This window comes from Cottoperca gobio, chromosome 16 (assembly GCF_900634415.1).
Source record: "Cottoperca gobio chromosome 16, fCotGob3.1, whole genome shotgun sequence".
Lineage (NCBI taxonomy): Eukaryota > Metazoa > Chordata > Actinopteri > Perciformes > Bovichtidae > Cottoperca > Cottoperca gobio.
In genome coordinates this window covers 17,008,324-17,030,796 of record NC_041370.1, presented here as the reverse complement: position 1 = coordinate 17,030,796, position 22,473 = coordinate 17,008,324, and the positions used below count along the sequence as shown (strand labels likewise).

General features: G+C 40.7%; 1 protein-coding gene across 8 annotated transcripts in view; it reads left to right on the top strand.

The window, feature by feature from the left end:
- The window catches only part of LOC115020821 (RNA-binding motif, single-stranded-interacting protein 3-like), a 160,160-nt gene that overhangs the window by 134,924 nt on the left and 2,763 nt on the right, over positions 1-22,473 (top strand). For 7 of the 8 annotated variants that reach the window (XM_029450813.1, XM_029450810.1, XM_029450811.1 and 4 more), the window contains 7 exons: positions 4,423-4,529; positions 9,219-9,262; positions 12,982-13,078; positions 14,689-14,739; positions 20,624-20,740; positions 21,109-21,195; positions 21,704-21,828. In XM_029450813.1, coding sequence (XP_029306673.1) covers positions 4,423-4,529; positions 9,219-9,262; positions 12,982-13,078; positions 14,689-14,739; positions 20,624-20,740; positions 21,109-21,195; positions 21,704-21,828 — 628 coding nt within the window. Of the gene's footprint in view, positions 1-4,422; positions 4,530-9,218; positions 9,263-12,981; positions 13,079-14,688; positions 14,740-20,623; positions 20,741-21,108; positions 21,196-21,703; positions 21,833-22,473 lie in introns of those variants that run through there. The other variant, XM_029450814.1, reaches the window with a different exon arrangement.

The window sequence follows — 22,473 nt, the reverse complement described above, 5'->3', positions numbered from 1 at the left end:
CTTCCCTTTTTAAAGCCCTCTTGTGAAATGCAACAGATTGTAGTAATGTAACCGTGAAAGCAAGCTGAATAATTAATTTGATGCACCAGTTTGAGCAGACAGGTAATCTTGTCTCTGGATGCTTTGTGGTTGTTGTTGCCTCCTGATTGTGTGGCAAGTTTCCCTCATAGGAATAAATAACATTCGTTAATGTCATTATCATCATCAGTATTTATGGCTTGTCACTGTACCTGTGACTATAAAGTGAATTATTTTCTCCCTCAGCATGATATCACAATTCTGCCACCTCAGGCGTCACCTAAAGCCATTACAGCTGTGATATTACACTTGTCTGGTTTTACATTATAGCTGGAATAAGAGGCTATTGTGTTGTAGTACTACACACGGGAGTATTGGTAGAGACTGCAAGTCATTTTGTATCATTGTGTGTGCCTCACCTTACATTCACTCTGTAGGAGTAAATTACAGATGAGACAAATACCAAAAAATGTGTTTTCCACATTAGCCAATACTTTTATTATTATTAAAATAATGGCCAGTGGAAATCCTTTCACTGTTTGTGGCATATTAAAATTCTGGCTTGCAACACTAATTTTGCATTAATGACAAATGATGTAAAATTTATGACAGATATAGTCTTCCTTTGAAGGTGATAATCAACAACAGCAACACTAAATAAAAACTACTTTTACACACAGTCATAAACTGACACACACACACACACACACACACACAAACAAAACATACTGCACATGCATTGTGCGTGTGTTAATCCTACATTTCAAGTTATTCCTTTATTTCAATTAGTTTGCTGTCTTAAGCTACAGCTCAAACGCTTAATCTTTCCTGTTTTTGACGTGTTATTTTGGCGGTATTGTGAGATGCCATGACAGTATAATCTGACATGTCAGATTTAAATTATAATAGGATTAAACTCCAGGTATCCGAGAATGTGGCAGCATCGTACAAAGATTTGAGTTAAATAGAAAAATAGACTTTCACCATTTACGGGCCTGTCCAAATGTCCTGCCCAACTAAATGGTGGCCTCCTGCAGCAGTCTCTGAAAAACATTAAATAGTATTGGGCCATTGTTTCATGTCTGAAGCCATTTCACCAGCTCTGATACAGAAACACCTTACAGCAACAGTGTGTGTGTGTGTGTGTGTGTGAATGTTTAATTCTGTGCATGTGGATTATGCTACTATAGGGGATAGTAGGCCAGACACTTATTCTAACTGCTGTTGTTTTTGTATTTCAATGTTACCAAACACAGATTCTACAGACATTACCTTCTGTTTTCATGTTCCATGATTTACTCACTAGATGTTAATATGACTCTCTAAGCATCGGCTACTTAGCATTTTGCATCACTAATTCTAAAAATAAAGGCCCCCCTTTTTTTAATCTTGCGTAAATCCAAAAACACAAACCTTTTTGCCGTCTGTGTGATAAGCCTGGTGCATAATAATAACCGATTCTGTTCAAAACGAAGCCTTTTCATGCAAATACCGAAGAGGATCATTTGTTCTAGATCAGCAGGAGTGTCTTCTGTATTTGTGTGATACTTTAGAGAAGAAGCAGAGAAGAAAAGTGTCCTGACTATGAACTTGACAAGTTGTCAGCTGTCGCCAATGTGGCGTTCTCTGTCAAAACAAAACAACAGAACCCAGATGCTGCCTTATCAAGTGTGTGTGTGTGTGTGTGTGTGTGTGTGTGTGTGTGTGTGTGTGTGTGTGTGTGTGTGTGTGTGTCCTCACGTCACATATGTTCTCGTACTTATGAAGTAGCAATCCTGCAAATGCACACATCACACACATTAATGAACCTCTGACTTGTGAGGGCATAAACACATTCTTTCCTTTTCCTTTAAACAGTTTAGACAGTTAAATGTGTATTTTTTAGCACATTGTGACCCAAATCCTATTTTAAATAGAAAATGTGCTATTTAATATGAATAATAGTCCCCTTTTACCTCTATATCACCCATTATTACCATATTGATTCAACTTCAGGCCAATTCATGAAAGCTTTTACAGTTGCATTACACAATCAACGTATCAATGCCAAAATCTCACAAATGAACAATAATAGCCACAGGAAATCCCCTTTCAGAAACTCTGAAACCTTACCTGAGTTTTGAACCGCAGAAACAAGAGTCTGAATTTAGTTCTTCTGACCTCCTGTTGCCAAAAAGTCCCAGCTCTGGGGATAATACTTTTTTAGATGGAATATTAACTGCAAAAAACAATAGTTTCAGCGCAGTTACTTGCGCTCAGTTTGTCGTCACTTTAGAAACAGGTGCTCCAGAGAGTCTCCAACCCACCTCTGCATTTCTCTTCTGTGTCCTGAAAAAGTCTGAGCCATTCTGCGAGGTAGAGCCGTCATCTAGTGTGCACAAGTGATTTTAGTAACTGAATTGTGCTCCTGTGACTATATAGTTGAAAAGCCCTATGCTTTTAAACATTTCTTAACCTTAAACAGGCCATAGTAAGTTAGTTGATAACACTGAGAATTACATTGCACCACCACATGCTACCTACTTTAATAACTTCCCTCTGTTGGTTTTCATGAGGAAACTACACTTGAGTGTTGTGGGGAGACATAGTGATACTCAGACATATCACACATACACAGCACTGTTTACAAAGTGTATATACATGCATGGAGCAGAGTGGCTAAAAGAGAGAGAGAGAAGGCGAGTGATTGAGAAAGATAAATAGCAAAGGCAAAGGATGATAACAGAGAACCAGCCATGTAACCTGTTATTCAGAGAAAGAAAATCAAGTTCAAACAGTATAATGACAAAGTCATCCTAAATGCAGTATAATCACACAGCTCTCTGTGAGATTCTCCGTCTACTTGCCGTTGGAGTACCCATTTAGGCACCAGGCATTCCAAATAACTCAACCTTGAGCTCTGAATGCTTTTCTCCACTGAGAACACCGTCTCATTTTTCAGTTTACTGAAATGAAGAAACATTTTTCTTGAAGTAGGCGAGGTAATTGCGTAGTTTATTTTGGCATTCATAATGTGCGAATCAGTACCAGCATGATAATATTGCTTTTGCTAGTTCATAGAATTTCATGTCGTCTAAGAATTTCTAAGCTGCACACTGTAATGAGGATTTGACTTTCTCTGCAGTTTGAAATCATTGCCAGCTAAATAAGACACGAGTGCCAGCTAATAGCCTCTTTTAAGATGCAGTCAGTGACTCAAACATGCCTTGGTGGACTTATTAAAGTAACAAGTGAGAGGCAATGCATAAAGGTAGGTGGCTTATTCAATTTCAGGGTCAAAGGGTGTCTGTATAAAACTCAATAAGAACATTTTGGTGTTCCACTGCTGCAATTACAGTTTACGGCTTCATAGTTTCATTATCTTTATGGCATTTAAATGTCTTTTTATTTCAACATACTGCCATGATGATTTGCTATGCAATTTATAATAATAATTGTAATTCTATTCTTATTATATACATGAATTACACTGCATAACATACACACATTTATATACGTACATGTTGTAATTGTACACCACGTCTTTGGAAGTACACATACTTTAGTTAACCCAAGAGGCCAGTGTTCACTTTGATCCATTCTGATTCAATATGTTTGAAACTATCTGACTACATAGTCAAGCGTCCTGGTTCATGTTAGCATGATTTAACGTTTCGTTGTGTTTGTTGAGTCATGCTGTCGCTGAAGTATTTCCCAGAAATAGAAGCCATTATTCACGCTTTCTTGCTTTCTAACAAATTCTAAAGATATGCTTTTAAAATCCTATAAATTGATACAGAACAAAGCCTTTTTTTCCCTCTTTCGGATAATCCTGCCCCAATTTAGCCGCTTCCTGCTATTTCCGAAGCCTGTAGGGTATTTGAAGGCTGCAGCCTATCACGTTGAAGTTAGAGTTTGGTGAACTTTTGTGTGGGAGGTCACACTCAGCTAATCCTATTTGCAATCAAGGCTTTCTTCTTTCTGTGGTCCAGAAAAGGACCATGTTGTCTTTGGAGCAATCACAATATCGCCCAGGGTCAAGTTGCATGGAGTTATTTAACGTATTAATGCCTGTATGTTTCATCGTTTGAACCACGCTCGCCATGCTTTCACGATTAGCCCGTGGCAAGGCTGCTATTGTCGAAGCGTTGTTGTAGAGGTTGTAGAGATGGTGCGATAACTGCTGTTGTTTAGATGTTTTGATTACGGGTGGAAGAGATAAATGTAAGAGCTGAAGTGCTGTTTTTTAGGTCCAACTGATTTATTTTATGTTTTTGTTTCAGCCTCAGCATAACACCCTGTATTTGAAACTTTGAAATGTCACTCCTAACCTAATGCTTGACTCTTTTTTTTTCTTGCTATTAAGATGATTAATCCGTCTCTGCGTTTGTCCTTGTCTCCCTCTCTGTCTGACTCACTCTGTAGCCCCTGTAGAGCCGTTGCTGTGCAAGTTTGCTGACGGAGGCCAGAAGAAGAGGCAGACCCAGGTCAAGTATCCCCAGAATGGTCGACCATGGACACGGGAAGGAGAGGTGAGTCTTGAAAGCGTATTTAATCGTCAATAAAAAACTTACCTGTCATAAAAGATTCCCTTCAGCAGATTTTTCTTGAGACACAAGTGCAAAAGGCAAATTGTAACACAAGAACCATGTCTTTCCATCTATTGTTACAACACAATCCTTTTTGCCACTGTAAAAGAAAGCAACATAATAATGTTCTTCAGCCAGAATTATGCTGCAGCAGGCATTTTGTAAATCTACAATAGCCTCTCACAGTCAGAATGAGTACACTGTGTCTGCTGAGAGGGTTTTTAAGAGGAAATAATAAAGTTAACAAAACCAAAAGTGGTGTTATTCTAACTTAGTCACACATATGAGCACAGTATATCCACAAACCTCTTTTAAACCTTTTCCTACTCAGCTTTCAAGCAAAAGCACAATAGCAATCGTATCATCGTAGTCAGAGAGGTGAGAGTGAAATACAGTTTGATGCAACAGATTGTTCTGCAGACAGCATTTCACAATTTCGACAGCTGCTTTACAGAAAACATTACAGTGGATCTAAAAGGTCATCATTTTGTCAAATGTTGTATTTGTACTATGTTGTTTATCCTGTACACACGACATCTATTGCACGTCTGTCCGTCCTGGGAGAGGGATCCCTCCTCAGTTGCTCTCCCTGAGGTTTCTTCCATTTTTCCCCCTTTAATTATGGGGTTTCTTTTAGGAAGTTTTTCCTTGTGCGATGCGAGGGTCTAAGGACAGAGGGTGTCGTATGCTGTACAGTCTGTAAAGCACACTGAGACAAAAGTATAATTTGTGATATTGGGCTATATAAATACATTTGATTTGATTTGATTTGATCATTTTCATAAACTTTGAATATCTGGCTGATTTTCCCTTTGACATCAGTTTCCTTTTCACATTATTATAAAGAAGTTTCAATAACTTGACAGGCCCCCCTACGGGATCATTATCAGCTTTCACTTCCAATAACATACTGTAGGCCGAATTAGAGATGCTGCTGACAAAATGACAGCTGGCATGTATAAAGGTTGTTAAATTTAAAATGCAAGGTTTATGCAAGAGCCCGATGCCAAGTTGTTTTTCCTTTTGTTGAAACTCCCACCTCCAGTCTGTCATCTTCAGAGAAAATTAAACCTTGTGCAACGGATTGAAAGCAGATTGACTGTTGCACAATGTAGGCAGTTCAGAAGTTGTTAGTGTCGATACCAAAGCTTTAATTTACAGAACAAGGGGAAGTGAATAATAATGTCTGCCACCCACACACCGAGTGCAGTTTTAAACAGTTGCCCAATTTTCACATTACATGGAGGATGGTTAAGAGCAGGGTGGTGAAGTGAAATGAAATGGAACCAAGCTGAAACAACTGTGCGCTGAAACAAGAGCTGCCACAACAACAACAGGATGCCCCAGTATGTGCGTGACCTTCATGTGTTTAGCAGGCACAGATTGCTGTTTTTGTTTTTGTGGAGGCAAAGAGTGACAAATCACATCAGGGCTTAGTTAACATCAGAGGCTCTGGTGTTAGTGATTATTAATTACTGTCCCGAACATTTGTGAATTCTCAGCTGGACTTTAAATAAATGATCAGTGCTTTCAGTGGGATTCCTCACACATTTGTCACTGGCCCAAGTCCTGACAAGCCCCACTTGGCCTTGCTGAGGAAAAGCATCTCTTCAGAGGTTTATGCATTTGTCTGAGCCATGTCTCAGAGTACAGGCAGACTAATAGAGGCATCCGGCCGTGGAGGTGCTTTGAGGGGCCTCACTGCGTCCTCACACTCAGTCAGCCGACCCTAATCTCCCAGAACCTCTCACTCCTAAATGAGTCTGGCCTTGGGACTGTGACATGAGCACATATTACACACACAATCACTCAAACATATAGCGTTTGTGCAGACAAAAATCACATATAAGGTACACATGGGTGGACACAAGGGCACAGACGTGTAAAAGCCCCCTCACCCCTTTGACGTGGGAGCAAGACACCCAGACTGAAAAAGACACAAAACGACTACACACTACACACCCTGTCTTTTTGTGGTAGTTGTCTTTTTGAACTACAAACATTGTGTATCTCCTTGTGGCCATTTTTCATCTTTGCTGTCATTTTGTGTCTTTTTAGTCGTGTTATGTCTTTTTGTAGTTTTGTGTCTCCCTGTAGACTTGTTTGTCTCTTTGTAGTGGTTTTGTGTGTCCCTGTAGATATTTTATAACTCTTTGTACTTGATTATATGTCTCTTTGTAGACTTGTTTGTCTCTTTGTAGTTATTTTGTGTGTCCCTGTAGATATTGTATGTCTCTCTGTAGACTTTTTTGTCTCTTTGTGTTTTGTGTATGTCCCTAGTCATTTGATGTGTTTTTGTAGTTATTTTTTGTCTCTTTGTAATTATTTTGTGTCTCTCATAGTTGTTTTATGTCATTTTCTTGTTGTTTTGCATCTCTTTATAGTCATTTGATTGACAATAACTTCAAACAGATGCTCTGGTTCCAGGGGTCGTCTGACCCTTTGGGCCATTCAATAATCATCCATGAGGATACATTGTGAATGCACACATACAGAGTTAGAGAGGTGGTACATCGCTTACATACACATCTGTGCACCAATGTTGGCCTTATGTGGCTGTGAGGACTGTCGTCCAGTCTTTGCTGATAGATGAAGGAAAGTTCAAGGACCAGATGCAAACATAAAGATGCTTTACAGATCTCATCTAACTCTGGCTCCAAAATCTTCTGTTCAAAAATACAATTCAAGGGAACAGGCAGTGAATACAAATTCAGCTCAAGGTGAAAACTAGGATTCTTGTGTTTGCGTAATCTTGTTTTTTCCTGCTTTAACTCACAACAATGTTTGTTTAGGACCTGGTATGAAAAAGAGTCGTGGGCTTTGGAGTGATTCTCTTTTTTCCAATTTGATGTCATCAATGTCTGGCACTCCTTTTTACTGCTTGTGTAGTATATAGTCCCCCAGTCCTGGCTAGAAACCGTGTTTGGGGAAAAAAAACAAAACATCGCAGCAGAGTTCAGCGTCAGGGCACACTTTCAACTCATGTGCCAATTTGGAAAGAAGAGAGTTGTGTGGAATGTAGAGAAAGTCCAAATGACTTGTGTTGGGCTGCAGATCGAAGAGGAGGGTGGGGATGGGGAACAGCGATAGAGCGAAAGATTAGAGGACTAGAAACGTTATTGCTGCTTTAAGTTTGTGCCAACATTGCCAAGAGGCAGTCGAGATCTTTTTCAGAGCTCAGCAGCGAGAAGTACAATCTCATTCATATGCACGGGATAGAGGAAGTGACACAGAGATAGAATTCATTCAGAGAGTCAGAGAAGTGTCACTTAATGATACACATTTGACTTAATAATGGCAAGATTTAATCGAGAGGAGGATTGGCAGAGAGTACTTAGCAACTAAAATACATTCTTGTAAGTGATATAATGCCGCTGGAATGCACAACTTCATCCTTTCATGTATACAGAGGAGCGTTGTGATAAGTGCGCCCTGTAACTGGTGGAGATTTGTTTGCTTGATTTGTTGTTCCATGAGCAGCACTTCCTGCAGATGTGGTGTAACAATGTATCGGGGGTTGATATTTTGAGTTACAAAATGGTGACAAGCAGTTGCATAGTTGTTTTTGAAGCAAGCTGCAGTCAGTGAAATTCAGTTTTGGCTCGTTTTGACTGATTAAAAGTAGTTGTGGTGCATGTTGGCCACTGTCAGTCTCCTGACTGACGGTAGAGATGGTTTGTTGTGACAATAAGCACCTACTGTGTGTGTGACAGCTCAGACAGCTTTTTAAAACTTCAGTTTCTCTCATTGCTCTGCAGATCATCTCCATTCTGCCCCCTCCAATTGGCAAATGGGGAATAACTGCTAACTTTCACTCAATTTGAAACATTTTCAACTCGAGCAGATGTGCTGTCACCTCAGTGTGGGATTCTTTCTTTTCACTTTGTGGGCGTATATTCCACCTCTGAAAATCCCTTTATGTTGTTAAATGTAAGTGAATTAAAGTGTATGAAAAGAGGAGAAAATTGGTCCAACCAAGACATTTCTCATTCCTCATTCTCATTATGTATTTCTATTTAGTTAAGCATATTATAAAACATGAATATTTAATAGCTAAGAAGCAATAAATGATAAATCTTCTGCTCTCATATGTTATTTTCAGTCAAGCTTACTTTAAAATGTTACAAGTGAAACAGGAACTTGCTTGTTAGATTATGCAGTAGCACTATCAGGGCTATAACAATCGCCCCACAATGTCCCTTTAGTGGGTATTTTACTATATCGGTGAATATTTTTGAACGCGATAAGTAGTTTTAAGTGGTCCACAGGCTCACACCAATTCATGAAGAATAATTTTATTGTACATGAGTGCTTTTAACTGGTTCATTTGAGATTTTTGTTCTTTATTTAGCAGGTCTTTGTATCCCACTCACTTGTTAATAATATTGTTGAATTTTTTGTCAAAGCATCATGAATGATTATACTTTCCCTCTCGACTGTCTCCACCTCGCAGTGTGTTACCTTCACTGACTCAACCATTCCTCAGAGGCAATATTGCCGTCAGTTTACACCATGAAATAAACGTTTACACATGAGCATCTTAATGAGAGAGTAAACACAAATGATTGAAAAGGCGTATTAAGTATTTTAACCTTTCGGTGTGTATGTTTCTCTCTTTATCTCTTTCTCCAGAGTGGAATGGCGTTGACGTATGATCCCACCGCGATGCAGAACGGGTAGGTGGAGAATTTTCTTCTCACATTTACAAACTGTATCCACAACTTTAGATGTCTGCAAACTTTACTTTTCATTCACATTCTGGGCCAAATATTTGTAAAGCACCTGTTTATGCAAAGATGAACATACACCAGCCAACCATAAGCACTAATATGCACAAGAGAACTTGTATGCAAATGAGAAGACCACAAACATGCACACATATTCAAACAGATACACACACTCTCTCACACACACACACACACACACACACACACACACACACACACACACACACTGACACAAACACTCTCTCTTTGTCTTACCCTGTTGCATGTTTGTGCCCTAATTCTAACATCTGACTGGTGCAGATGGGGTATTTATTTATGCACCTATGCATAAAATCTGTCAGACATGTAGGTTTTGATTGCAGACAGGGAAGTTGGGCGGTGTTGCAGTGCAATTGTAAGACTTTCGTCAGCCGAGGCTATCTGCAGTGCTCTGGGGCTGAATGCAGAGAGCCGAGTGTCTGCCTGTTACAGGGGGAAATTGGAGATCGGTCCTGTCTGCTAGGAATGCTGCTGGTGATGCGATCCCAGGAGACGCTTCCCTCCAGCTCTTTGTTTCTCTTCTCCTCCTTCTTGTCAGCTCAGTCCTCCTTACTCATTGTATCCCTACTTTCCTTCTCTTCTTCACTGTTGTCCTGTTGTGCTTCTTCATATCACATTCAAACCAGTCCTCGTCTGCTTGTCTGACCTCATCCTTTCAACTGTTTTTGACTCTTTCCTCTCTTCCCCTTCTTCTATCCATCCCTTTCTTCTTCTAATTCCTACTCTCCATTTCCAAGCGCTGATTTACTTTCGGTCATCTCTGGTGTGTGTGTGTGTGTGTGTGTGTGTGTGTGTGTGTGTGTGTGTGTGTGTGTGCGTGTGTGCGTGTGCGTGTGTAAATGCATGCTCACGTACGAGCATCTGTGCGCTTGCAGTGCTTAAGCCCCCTCCGACCTCTCTTCTGAGGTCATCGGAGCTCCTTCCGGCAAAGCGCTAAATGACTGTGAAATGCTAATGCAGTTAATTAGAGAGGCGAAAAAGCAGGGAGGAAAGGGGTTGAATGAAAAAGGAGGGCCGGGCGGGGTCAAGAGGAGGGCAAAGGCAAAAATAAAGTCAGCCCAAGGAGAGGGGAAGGGTACGAATCAATTACAGGTTTGCTTGTCTTTCCAAGCGTGAGCACGGCTGGTTTCTAGGCTCTGATGCCAATCTGAGGTTATTGGAAACATGTGTCCCGACCAACCAGACCGCTTTTGGCTTATAGCCTGTCCTCTCTTTTATCAGGGAGACACAACATTCCCTTTCTGTTGCTCACTTTTTCTCAATCTCTTGCCTCCTATCTGGTCTGTTTGTCCTTTTGTCATCAATTCTCTCTCTCTCTCCTCACCTCTGTTCTTCCGTCTCTTTCGCTGCCTTTCTATGTGTCTTTTCTTTTCTCTGTTGCTCCTGCCCACACACATGCACATGCACATATATTTTAGAATGCTCCCCCACATTTCCCTGCTGAAAAGTCACGGAGGTCGGCACTAAATCATTCGCTAATTTTTCAGGGCAAACTCCTGACAGTGCGGCTAGGTCACACCAGGGAATCGCACAGAGGTTTTAAATTAAATCCCGTAGTAATGTTCTCTTCGCAATTACATGTTTAGTGTATTGTTTAAAAAGGCAGGCTGGAGTCCCTATTGACAGTGTGCTGCTCAGGGCTAATAGCCTCCATCAATAACCTTGGATCTGTCCTCTACCTACTATTTCTCTCTCTCAATACACATCACTCTAATGAAAAATACAATAAACACAATCAGAGAACCATATTGAATAACCCGGCCGCGTTATCTCATTTGTATTCATCAGTGACATTAATACAGTATTTCTAATGCAAGTAATACATTAATTGTACAGTCAAAAAAGATGGATCCACAGTGCTACATCATCAGCAGTTGTTTTTTTTTCTTGTTGCTGATCAGCACTTTGACAAACACGTTCCAGTTCAATCCACTACATATATGTTTAAATATTTCTATTTCAAGGTGAGTATAAGGTTTACACATATACATCGTTAAACGCAGCCATACAGTGCTATTGCTCAAAGAAAAGACATGCTGTTAGAGAATATTTGCGTGACACACATGTTTTCCTTTGAGGCTATACTTGGAGACATTCAAGTTAAAGAAAATGTCCCTTCATAGAGTTCAGGGAAAGTCTAAGTAAGCTGAGCCAGTGTCAATACACCTAAGATTGAACACGCAATCAACCTGCGTATGAACCAGAGCTGAGCCGAGGCAAGAGGAAATATATAGAGCTAATAATTCATGAGATTTCTCTTTCTGGTGCCAAGGAAGTGAACAAGGTTGTGTAAGCATTGTAGCGAAACTCTTTACGTACTATTACTGAGGCTTCAACACACTAAGTAGAGCATAACAATCCAGCAGGGAGGCTGGATGTCCATGTGAAGCACAATCACACTCTGGAGCTAATCGTGGGCCGTTTTAAACCAAATGTATCCACGAGGCCAGGACTGCAATAGTTTAAAAATACCCGAGGGTTTGCATCTCGCAGCTGAGTCAATCCCTGTTCGTGCTATCACTGACCGAACAAATGTAATGTGAAACAGAGGCGGGTGAACACCTCGGCAACCCATTTCACCCTTGATCTGAGCGGTGGTGGTGTCACAGTGGAGTAGCACCAATTCATCTATATATACCTGTCTGGTTGCTGAGCCTGGCCGTCATCTCATATGATACAAATCTATATGAATGAAATGCAGCAAATGTTAACTAAAGTGATATTTGGCAGAAGTAGTTTGGCGTAACCTTCAAATGTAAACCAACAGTGTGTTTGAGCACTTTTCTCCCCCAATTAAGCGACCCTTGAATTGTGGCAAGTACATTTTTATACAATCATGGCTATGTTAGAGATGGATAAGGGAGGGCTTCTCTCCGTCTCTGCCTCTCTCTTTCTCCCCTCCCTTGCTCCATTATTCAGTCAACGGACACTTTGGGATCGATCGTGGACAGCAACACGGCCTGGCGGATGAAACATGTCCTCTCTAGGTACACAATGATAAATAAAGCACTGCGAGCCACAGCATTCTACCGCTGCAGGGTTGAGGGGGTGAAATGAAAGAAAGAAGGAGAGATAGAGCAAAATGAGAAGGGCAAGCAAAGGTAAAGGGAGAGACGTAAACAGAGTGCAAAATGTACATGTTACAGATGCAGCGTTCTCTGCTAAGTGGAATGCGCGTAGGTCGGAACATAAAGGGCGATATTGAAATACTTCACCCACTCACACATTAAGGTGATAATTCATTGTCATGCATAGCGGTGGAGCAGCCTCCTTTGTAACATGATGTGTGCTCCGGTGCCGTGTCAAGTCTCATTCGAAGACGTCTTTGATGGTGTGGCACAGAGTGAAGCTGCAATATTTATTGTTTCCATGACAGCCTTGATGATGTCTGATCCATTTTGTCAGTGGTGTCTTGAAGTGCACTGGGTGGTTTCAAACAAAGGGATACAAAAGGCTCATGTTCACCTTTGCATATGGCTACATCTGAAGAGCTAAAAGTGCAGAGAAGCCTCTTGACTGCCGTTGTTCTTTCGGGGGACAGTGTACTTTTAACTGTCGTGGTTCAGCATACCACACTTTGGCGGTTTTAATGATGTCAAAATGAAGCATCTTCTTGTTTGCTTGCACAGATTCTACTCTTCGCCATACAGCATCTCCACCAATCGGATGATTGCACAGACGTCAATCACACCCTTCATCGCTGCCTCTCCCGTCTCTACATATCAGGTGGGTGGACACTCTCTGTAGATGCTGGGTAACACCAAGCTTTGGAATCCTGTAAGGGCTCCAGGAATTGATAGTGCATCACTAGTACACCAAATGCATATTAATCCACAGCTCAAGCCTTTTCTCCTTTTTAAGTGATGTTTGCTAAAAACTGCAGTGCCCAGCTGTTTAATAACATTACTCAGCCTTTTTAGAAAATGAAAGTGTGTATTTGTGACATTTATTTATTTAACTAACACAAATGACTAACACATTTTTGGTTTGGAGGCTTTCATGGGATTTGCTGGCACAAAGACAAATATGGAATGAGAGCAGCCTCATCTTGAGTGAAGTTAACAACTGACGTACTGAACAATTGGGGTTTTGAAAAATGTAAAAAATATTTTCACTTGATCCCATCCAGAGCAGTTCTGGTCTCTGGTTTGAAAATGTATTTAAAAATGGTTGTATTAACCACGTTTCTGTGTGTCGTGGACATACAAGCAACTAGAGCTTGCCTCTTCTCAGGAAAGACTTTAACACATCAGCTCACTCCGTGCAAGACAATTCTTCGTCTAGCAATGAAAAAACACAGACATTCTTAGGCACAAATCCTTCGTTTTGTCTCGCTCTCTGTTCCCGTGTGTCACATCCTCTCTCTTCCACATGCACAAACCCTACCAATTCATGTCAAAGCTGGTTGCGATGTAGCTGCAGCTCTTTGAGAGATTGACTCAGTACTTGATCCTCAGTTTGTCAAACACATAGTCTTTAAAACAAACACCAGTCCTCCCCCCACAGGTTTTTCTCTAGCACTAAACACTGTTGTAAATGAGAAAGACTCACGCAAAGACACGCCTTCGGCAGTGCAGAATTACACACAGAGACATCCTGCTGTTTGTGGAAAACACAAGAAAGAATGAACCTACTTTGTATTACCTTACTTCCCCATAGACAGATACAGGTAATTGCACTTACACACATGCACTCATATAATTACTATATATGCACATGCCTTATTTAACATGTGACAAAGGGGCCTTCAGGGACTTGTTCTTCCTCATGTTAGGATGGGCAGTGGGAGATGAAAGTGGTGATTTGTGGCCATGACAAGCTTTGATGATGAAACCTCCACTGTGAAGCAGTAATTATTAGACTGTATTGCTCTCTGTGGTCTTCATATCCTCTTATAATTACAACATAACATACTGTATAGTGGACCCTCACTTACTGCTGTAATATTCTTTAAGACACACTGCCGCAGGGACTGAGGCTCTGAAATAGGCTTGTAAAGACTTGAGCTAATGATTCATTTTCTCTCTTTCTCCTTTTTTCATTTTCGTTCCCTTCCTGTCTCTCTTCCGATTGTCCTTCTTTATGTTCTCTCTTTCTCAATTGTGTATCCACTTATAACAATCTTCTTTTTGATCTTCCCTTTCCTCTCATCTCTTCCTGACCTCCCTTTCTGCATCCTCTTACTCATTCCCATCCCCTCCTTCTTTAATTACTTTCTCTCTACTCTCCATCTGTCCTCTTTTACTCTCCTCTCGTCATGTCTGATCTTATTGTTGTCCCCTCTACCTTTGCTGTATCTTCTCATCTCCTCTCCCCTCCTGCTTTCTTCTCCACAGGTCCAGAGTACATCTTGGATGCCACACCAACAGTATGTTATGCAACCAACAGTAAGTTTTTTTAATCAGCTTCTCCTTACATTATTTGGGTCATTTGTTATCTTTTCCCAGTGGAGTCATTTTCATCATTTTCTGGCACTTTTCATTGCCTCTTTTTTTACGCTATATTGCTGCTTGTCATTCCCGTGTGTAAGCGTGTCTCAGCACTTACTCCTCATGCATTTCTTAGTCTGCCAATCTCCAAACCTTCAAGATTATTCACTAAAATGCTCATTTGATGAAGATACTGTGAATGTGAAACCAAAACTATAAAAGCATCCATCTTAGAAAACTATACGTGCTTTAGCGCTCACTATAATTACACATTATAGTAACACTATTTAATGTCAACGATTTTTATTTGGTATTTTTCAGTGCAAATGATGGAGCAAGATGCTGAAAAATTACAATAAGCCATATAATAAAAGACAAATTATACACAGTTTCCAATAAATACAGCATGTGAGATCCAAACCCAGGTCAGAGCAGGAGAAAGAATCTTGAACCCTACATCTGAGTCTCACCCTGCTGAATCAGCCTGTGAAGAACCTGCAGCTCGCTCAGCGGAGCAGTCTGAAATCCATAATAAAAGGTTGCTCCCTGCTGGTGTAAAACGAAACTGCAGGTAGAAAGTGTGGCGTATGTAAGTGCTGCTAAAGTCAAGATTTCTGTCTCAAAGCGTGATACATTTTTTTAAAAGTTTGGAGTAAACGGCCATTAAAGTTATGTATCATAACATTTTAAATATCTTGTGAGACAGTACAGGGGTAAAGGGTTACAGTTTTTTTTATGTTATGTTTAATAATGCACATTTGATGAAGTGAGGAGAACTCTGCAGATGCAAAATAACACCTAAATGTGTATTTTGGATTGAGTTTTGTCCCAGTAGTCTGAAAGAAGACATGTTATGGAAGCAAAATAGCCCAAACTCTCAAAATGACAACCAACGCATGAAACATTATGTGTTTGCCTTATTGTCAGACGAAGTGAGGAACATTGCTGCCATGTCTGGTGGGTAGAAGGCCTCTGCAGTTCAAGCTCTCTAACTGGTCAGTCTCAGTGCAGCAGGTTTAATGCATAAGAAAATGATAGGCAGAATAGATTCATGTTGGGACCACACAATAACCTTGAAAGTGCTTCAGCTGAACAATAAACCTTAATCACCTCTTAAACCTTTATTCATCAGTAGTTCACAGTTCCACTGGTTCTGCTCGTCAGTGTACATTGGTAATTTTCTATTAACTCTTGAAAAAAATGTTGAACTACCCTGTAAAACATGCATTTAATTTTTATACTCAAGGGTTTTTATTACACACCTGTTCTGAATGTCCTCTCCTAAACAGGGTTCATATAAAGGGGAAAGAAATGAATGTCACTATAAAAATAAAAATAAAGTCTTTTTATTGGGAACATTTCTATCAGTCAGGAAGTGTGAGAGTCAATCATAAGACAAGTGCGCAATCCAACGAGGAGTTTAGTGATTTTGGCCATCATGGCTGGCAAAAGCCTTTAGGCACGCCACATTATCTGGACAGCCATGACATCCCATGACGATACTGTCTCCTCCAGGTTTTTTTTGTAATGGAGGAATAAAATGTACGGTACAGCACGCTCCTTTCCTACAAAAATTCACTGGAAAATACATTTGGCTTCTCTTACAAACTCTAGTTAAAAGCAGCTTCTTAGAAACGGACAGACTTTGATCTATCCACACGTGTAAGTAAGTTGTTTTCTTGTAAACATCTGTAATCCATTTCATACCTGCTAAATTCAGTTATGCTCCATTGAAATTGTCAGCTGTAGGGCGGTGGAAGATAGAGGCAGCACAGATATGGTATATCAGCCATGCACAGAGGAATTCCAGCCATACTGCCACAGCACAATAGTTAAACTAGATATCTGTCTTGCTCTTTGTGTCTATCTGCCAACTCCTAAAAACATTCTGTTGTCATGTCTGATTAAAATTATGTGTGTGAGAGAGGATAATACCCTTCTGTAAATGTGTTTTCAAACAAATGTCCCGTCTAATTATTTGGCAGGCCGCTTGATATGACAGTGTAAGACTTGGGAGAAGAGAGACTAAGGGATAGGAGAAAGAGAAAATAAATAAATAAGAGAACTGTGTGTATTTGACAGGGGAGAGAGGCAGGGAAAGGAAAAGGAAAGATGGGATTACAAAGAACAAATCGGGAACAAAGAAAAGAAAACAACTGCTGCAAAAGCATGTCTGGGCTGTGCGCGCCTGTTCCCCAGCCTAGTCTCTGCATAGTCAAAATCCCTGTTAGACAACAAAGGCGAAGGCTAGTCATTGTATTTCCTGGATATAGAAGAGCGTGGCAAATTAAAGCTGGGAGGGAGACAGAGAGAGACACAGGGGCTTAATTCTGTTCCTATGGTAGCAGAGGCTTCCTCACTGCTGTGCCTCGGTTCATGGCTGCTGGTAACTTCGATTAATGGTGTGCTCATTGACACATTTGGGTTGATGCACGCAAGCTCGCCTCTGCTGATCACTCAGGCAACAGTTCATCGTGCAGTTAGAGATTCTATCATGTTTGGGAGGGTTACAAGTTACAAGGTGTAAAATACAGGGACAGACTTTAGACACACGGTTACTAAAGAAATAAATGACTCTAATTAAAAGGTAAGAATGAGAGAAATAAAAACAGTGGCAAATCCCCAGGAATAACAAAGGTGAACATAAATTCACTCACACATCTGTATTTTCACACACAGACTTTCAAATTAATTCAGATACAACACACACGCACGATCACACCTATACACACAGAGAAGTGCCTTAAGGACTGTGTGTTTCCGAGCCTTGGTGGAATGCCCAGATTACTTGAACTCCCTGTCTTTACATCTTAATTAGTGAGAGGATGTCTTTGTGCATAATTACTCACAAATCCCCCTACAGGAAATGAATGCATTACCCTAACCATGCATAGCAAGAAAGAGAAGGGTAGGCGGCTTATTGGGGAGCGATGTAATGAGACATCCAAAGAATTGGGATTTTGGATCTTCCTGAGTTAAATTGCTATGATAAACCCATTTGAACAGACAAAGGGGGGGGGGGGGGGGAATGAGTCGGAGAATGAGCACAGATCAGTACATATCTGAGCCTGCGAATAGTGCACAATGCTACGTTTGTTTCCTGTTTTTTATGCTGGGATGCTTTGTGTGCCTGTCAGCGTGCAGGACACATGCAGGTTTACCAGACTTTTTTTCTAAGCTAAAATCTTGTGTAAAGATAAATGAGGGTTTAGTTTATTTATTTACACAGTTACACATTCCTGTCAATGAGCCAACATAGCCATCTTGGCAAATCTTGGGCATGTGTACTGACAGCTACAGCAGACACATTGTCAGTTACAGTATGGAAAGTTATTTAGTAAAATACAAACATCTAATATTTAGACCACCCCATCTGAGAGGCAACAAATAATATTGGTTCACATCCTGTGCCTGCTCGCACACACACACGGAGCTCCCGCCACACCAGCAGCAGTTTGTGGTTTTCTCGATAAACGGGTGTCATTATCACCAATACTGTGTATTTGATGCTGCACGGTGCCTGCAGCATTCCGCTAGTCATCTTCACTTGTCTACTGGAAAAATGACAGCTCAAGAATTGGAGGAGAAGAGAGGAGAGAGAGAAAGAGCGAGTTTAAAGTTGAAGCAGATCTTGAATTTCTCTCTCTCCTGTCCTCGGGGGAAAAGATAACTGTCTGTCTTGCGCACTCATTTATTGCTTACCCGGGGAAAAAATATGTCTGATACATGAAAACATACACACAAACACACGCTCTACCACATGTAATTACACGCTCATCACACACCAACTAATGCATAGTGTCTGCATGCAAACACACCCGGAGATAGCAAGTTTAACACTTGTACAGCTGTAAATTAGAGCAGACAATAAGTCGTTGTAGGTTTCCTTTTTGCTTTATGCAGTGTTCTCTCTGCATGGAAGCCTGCTGCGAGATTGTATGAAGTGAGAGAAAGAGCGAGGGAGGATGAGAAATCATTAAACGAGAGAACGTATTATATTGATGGATGAAAAGCTTTGGTATTAGCTAGATTCTGCCTGCTAAATCTACCTGCCAAAGCTTTGTGCTGGTGTGTGGGTAGATCTGTGTGTGTGTGCGTGTGTGCGTGTGCGTGTGTGTGTGTGTGTGTGTGTGTGTCTGTGTTGAAAAAGTGCCACTCATTCACTTGTGATGTTGAGGACAGTGTTGACAGAGCATCACTGATAGCCAGGCGGCTGTATTCTTCAAACAGATCTTGCTATGAAGACAGCAGTCAGGAGGAAGAGCACTCACCACCGTTAAGAGCTCTGACAATCCTTGTCTGTAGTGTGTGTCTGTGTGAAGCTTGCAGACATAAGGATCTTCACTTACAAATCTACAACTGTGAGCAACTCTGACAGACTGTATGTGTCTGCAAGAAGAACACTTCACACAGCTAGAACTTTTATTACCGTGTGTGTGTTTACCTCTGTGTGCTTGCGTTGTTGCGAAGCCTCTCTATGAAACCCTACAGATACAAAGCTGTTAAGAGACGACTGTCGTACAGCTGGGCCGGTGCCTAAAATACCAAAATGTAATACCTCTGTTCTTCTAACATCCTGTCTCAACATGCAGCTACAGAAGTGCTGACTGCTCTCTGGAGCGATGCTGACACACGTCCACTGATACTGTCTGTGCTCATAGGAAGTGCAGTTAAACAGCGACCACAAATGAACAGTGTTTACCTCCGCAGGAATGTTGCCAGGCATCTCAGCACACAGTGCGAGGAGTCTCCTATTAAATACTGTTGAGTCTGTAGCCGAGCTGTACTGGAAAGGTAGAGCTCAGCGCATCAAGGTGTTAGCGGGCATCAAAGCCCTTCACGTTAAAGAGATTTACAGTAAAAGCCTTTCTGCTCCATTCAGGCGCATGTTCTGTCAAGCCTGCTTGGCAAGCCGGCTGACTGGCTGCATCTCCGTCAAACCGTTTGCAGTCATCAAACTTAACTGGGTTGGAAGTCTTTCTTTTACTAATGTATTTCGACTTGCTGAATGTCTTAGAAAGCTCGTAGAAAGCTCTTATATAGCCGTATTGCGTAAAACACATCCTTTTTCCCACAGCAGTACACACATCAAGTGACATAGTTTGCTGCAATAATTCATGTTATCTGGGTTGTTTGTGAATGTCTACCTCCTCAGCTTGCAGTGTTGGAATGTGACTAAGTACATAAGTACTCAAGTACTGTATTTATGGGGGGAAATATTGTACTTTTTACTCCACTAATCAGCTCATAAATGATGATGTACTACTGTAGGTTAAGCTCCCCGCAGTATATATAAAGTCATTAAAATGAGCTCCACCGTTACCCACAGCAACATTAAAGTGATGTACACACTTTACATTATTGCATCACTAATAATAATCCAAAGATTGTATATATTTTATTCTGAAATGGGCGGTTGTGTAGAATGAGTACTTTTACTTTTTGTACTTTGAGTATATTTTGATGTTATTACTTTTACTTGAGTAACATTTTGATGCAAGAGTTTAACTTGTAAAAGGATATTTTACTGAAGTAATAGAGTACTTCTTCCACCATTGTCTGTTTAAATGCTGCTTTAAATGACCTGATTTGAAGGAATAGTTCTGAATTTTGGAAATACGCATCTTAGCATCCTTGCTCTCGTCCGCCCTCTCTTCATACACAACTCTCTGTGATTGCTTTAAATATTTCAGTTCAGCCAAACTTCATGAACTGTTTTGTGTTTGTTTCATTGATCCCATCAGTTGCTTGTCATATAATGCTTAATGGCTGAATATAACCTTTACCTTATACAACAATGTCTATAAAGCGGTCGGTCCTGTGTCTTTCCTTCCTCCCGCAGGGCGCTGTGATCACCCCAGCAACGTCTATAGAGCCCAGTTTGTCTCTTCACCCCTCCAGTGTAATGGCTCCTCTCACCCAGCAGATGAACCACATGTCTCTGGGCACCACAGGCACCGTGAGTCTCAGCGTGTACCTCCTCCTAACCGCCTAGCTCTGCATGCACATGTGTGTGTGTGTTTATCTTTTCAATTTTAATACATTCAGTATAATTAGTCAGTAGAGATCTCCATGATCAGCTGTAATTGAGATGATTGCACAGCAGAAACCACACACATGGATTTGACAATTGCTTTTTTCTGTTTGCTGAAATGTTCGATGACCCAGGGTCCAAGCCAGACATTATTATGTAATGTATTGTGAAATGTCACAAAACCACATGTCTCAGCGGGAATGTCAGACAGTACTCTTAATCCAGAGCTTCTAGCGGACATATTGTTTGTGCCTGTATTATAATACTGTATGTGCCCCTCCTTCTCTCTGCAGTACATGCCTGCTGCAGCGGCTGCTCCTATGCAAGGAACCTACATTCCCCAGTACACTGCAGTGCCTGCCTCTGCCATCACAGTGGAAGTAAGAACAAAACCAAGCTGTTTATTAACCTTATATCGACTTCATAGAGCAGCCTATATAGAGGGCTTTACAGGGCTGACTTTACTTAAATACTGAGAATTATATACACTATAATTCACATATAATTATCTTGTATTGTGCCTCTCAGATCAATTGGATGCTAGCACATGAAGCTGTAGTTTATAGCACTCTTGCTGCCATGAAAGAAAAACAAATATCCTTTATTTCCACTGAGGGAACTTAAGCCTTGCTAACATCAGAATCAGGTTGTGCTTCTGTGTGATTCACGGTGAGACATTGCCACTAATTGTACTCAATTCCCAAAGAGGAACTAGTTCTTAAAATGAGCAAGATAATTTGAATTGGGTCTGCTGGAAGATCACTTTTAATCAATACAAAGGGGCGGTTTTGTCTGTGCTTAATTGTTTGGATGGTTTTCAGTTAAGTACCTTTATAGAACTTCTAACAGTATGATATATCTTTGTATTTGACTCATTTCTGGCGTCAGGGCGTGGTGACGGACCCGTCTTCACAGACAGCCGCTCCCTCCTCCCAGGACGTCAATGGGCAGCAGCCTTTATCTGTGGAGAATACAGGAGACCATGTCACAGCCTACTCTTACCAGCAGTCTAAGTGAGTGTAAATCGAGGTTATTGCTATATAACTCCCGTGCTGCGTTGTTGTTCAAGTTTCTTCTCTCCATTGTTTTAAGTTGATGAAAACGGTAGTGTCATTTTTGATGAAAGTGTGATAATTTAACTTGGATATGCATTCAATATTTTTTACAGGTATATTTATCAGAATAAACAACATGGCAACTTCATTCAAACCACAGCTTCAAGCAACTTCCTTCAGTTTTACAAGTGTATTGTTTGTTCACAGTGGAAATTATTTTTGATAGATTCATTCATAATGACTTGTCATCATAGTCTTCCTGATTGACACTGAGCTTCATCTCCCAAAATGTCAAACTATTCATTTAAAGACGTTTTCTTTAGCTTATGTGCTTGGAAAGACCGGACAGAGAGAGGGGCATCATCACAATGCAACTGTTGGAAGAACTTATAAAACTGTCTCCTGGGGTTGGGATTTGTAAGTTAGATAAATTGTTGAATAGTGTGTCTATATTTAGCTACAGAAGACTACAGTGTATAGTTGTTGCACAGACACTATTTGAAGCCCACTGTTGTGTTGTTTTGGTCACAGAATCACATCAACCTTTGCTTGTGAAGCACATTTTTATCTCCTGGTGTTTGTTCGTTTTGTTTTCCTGCCTCT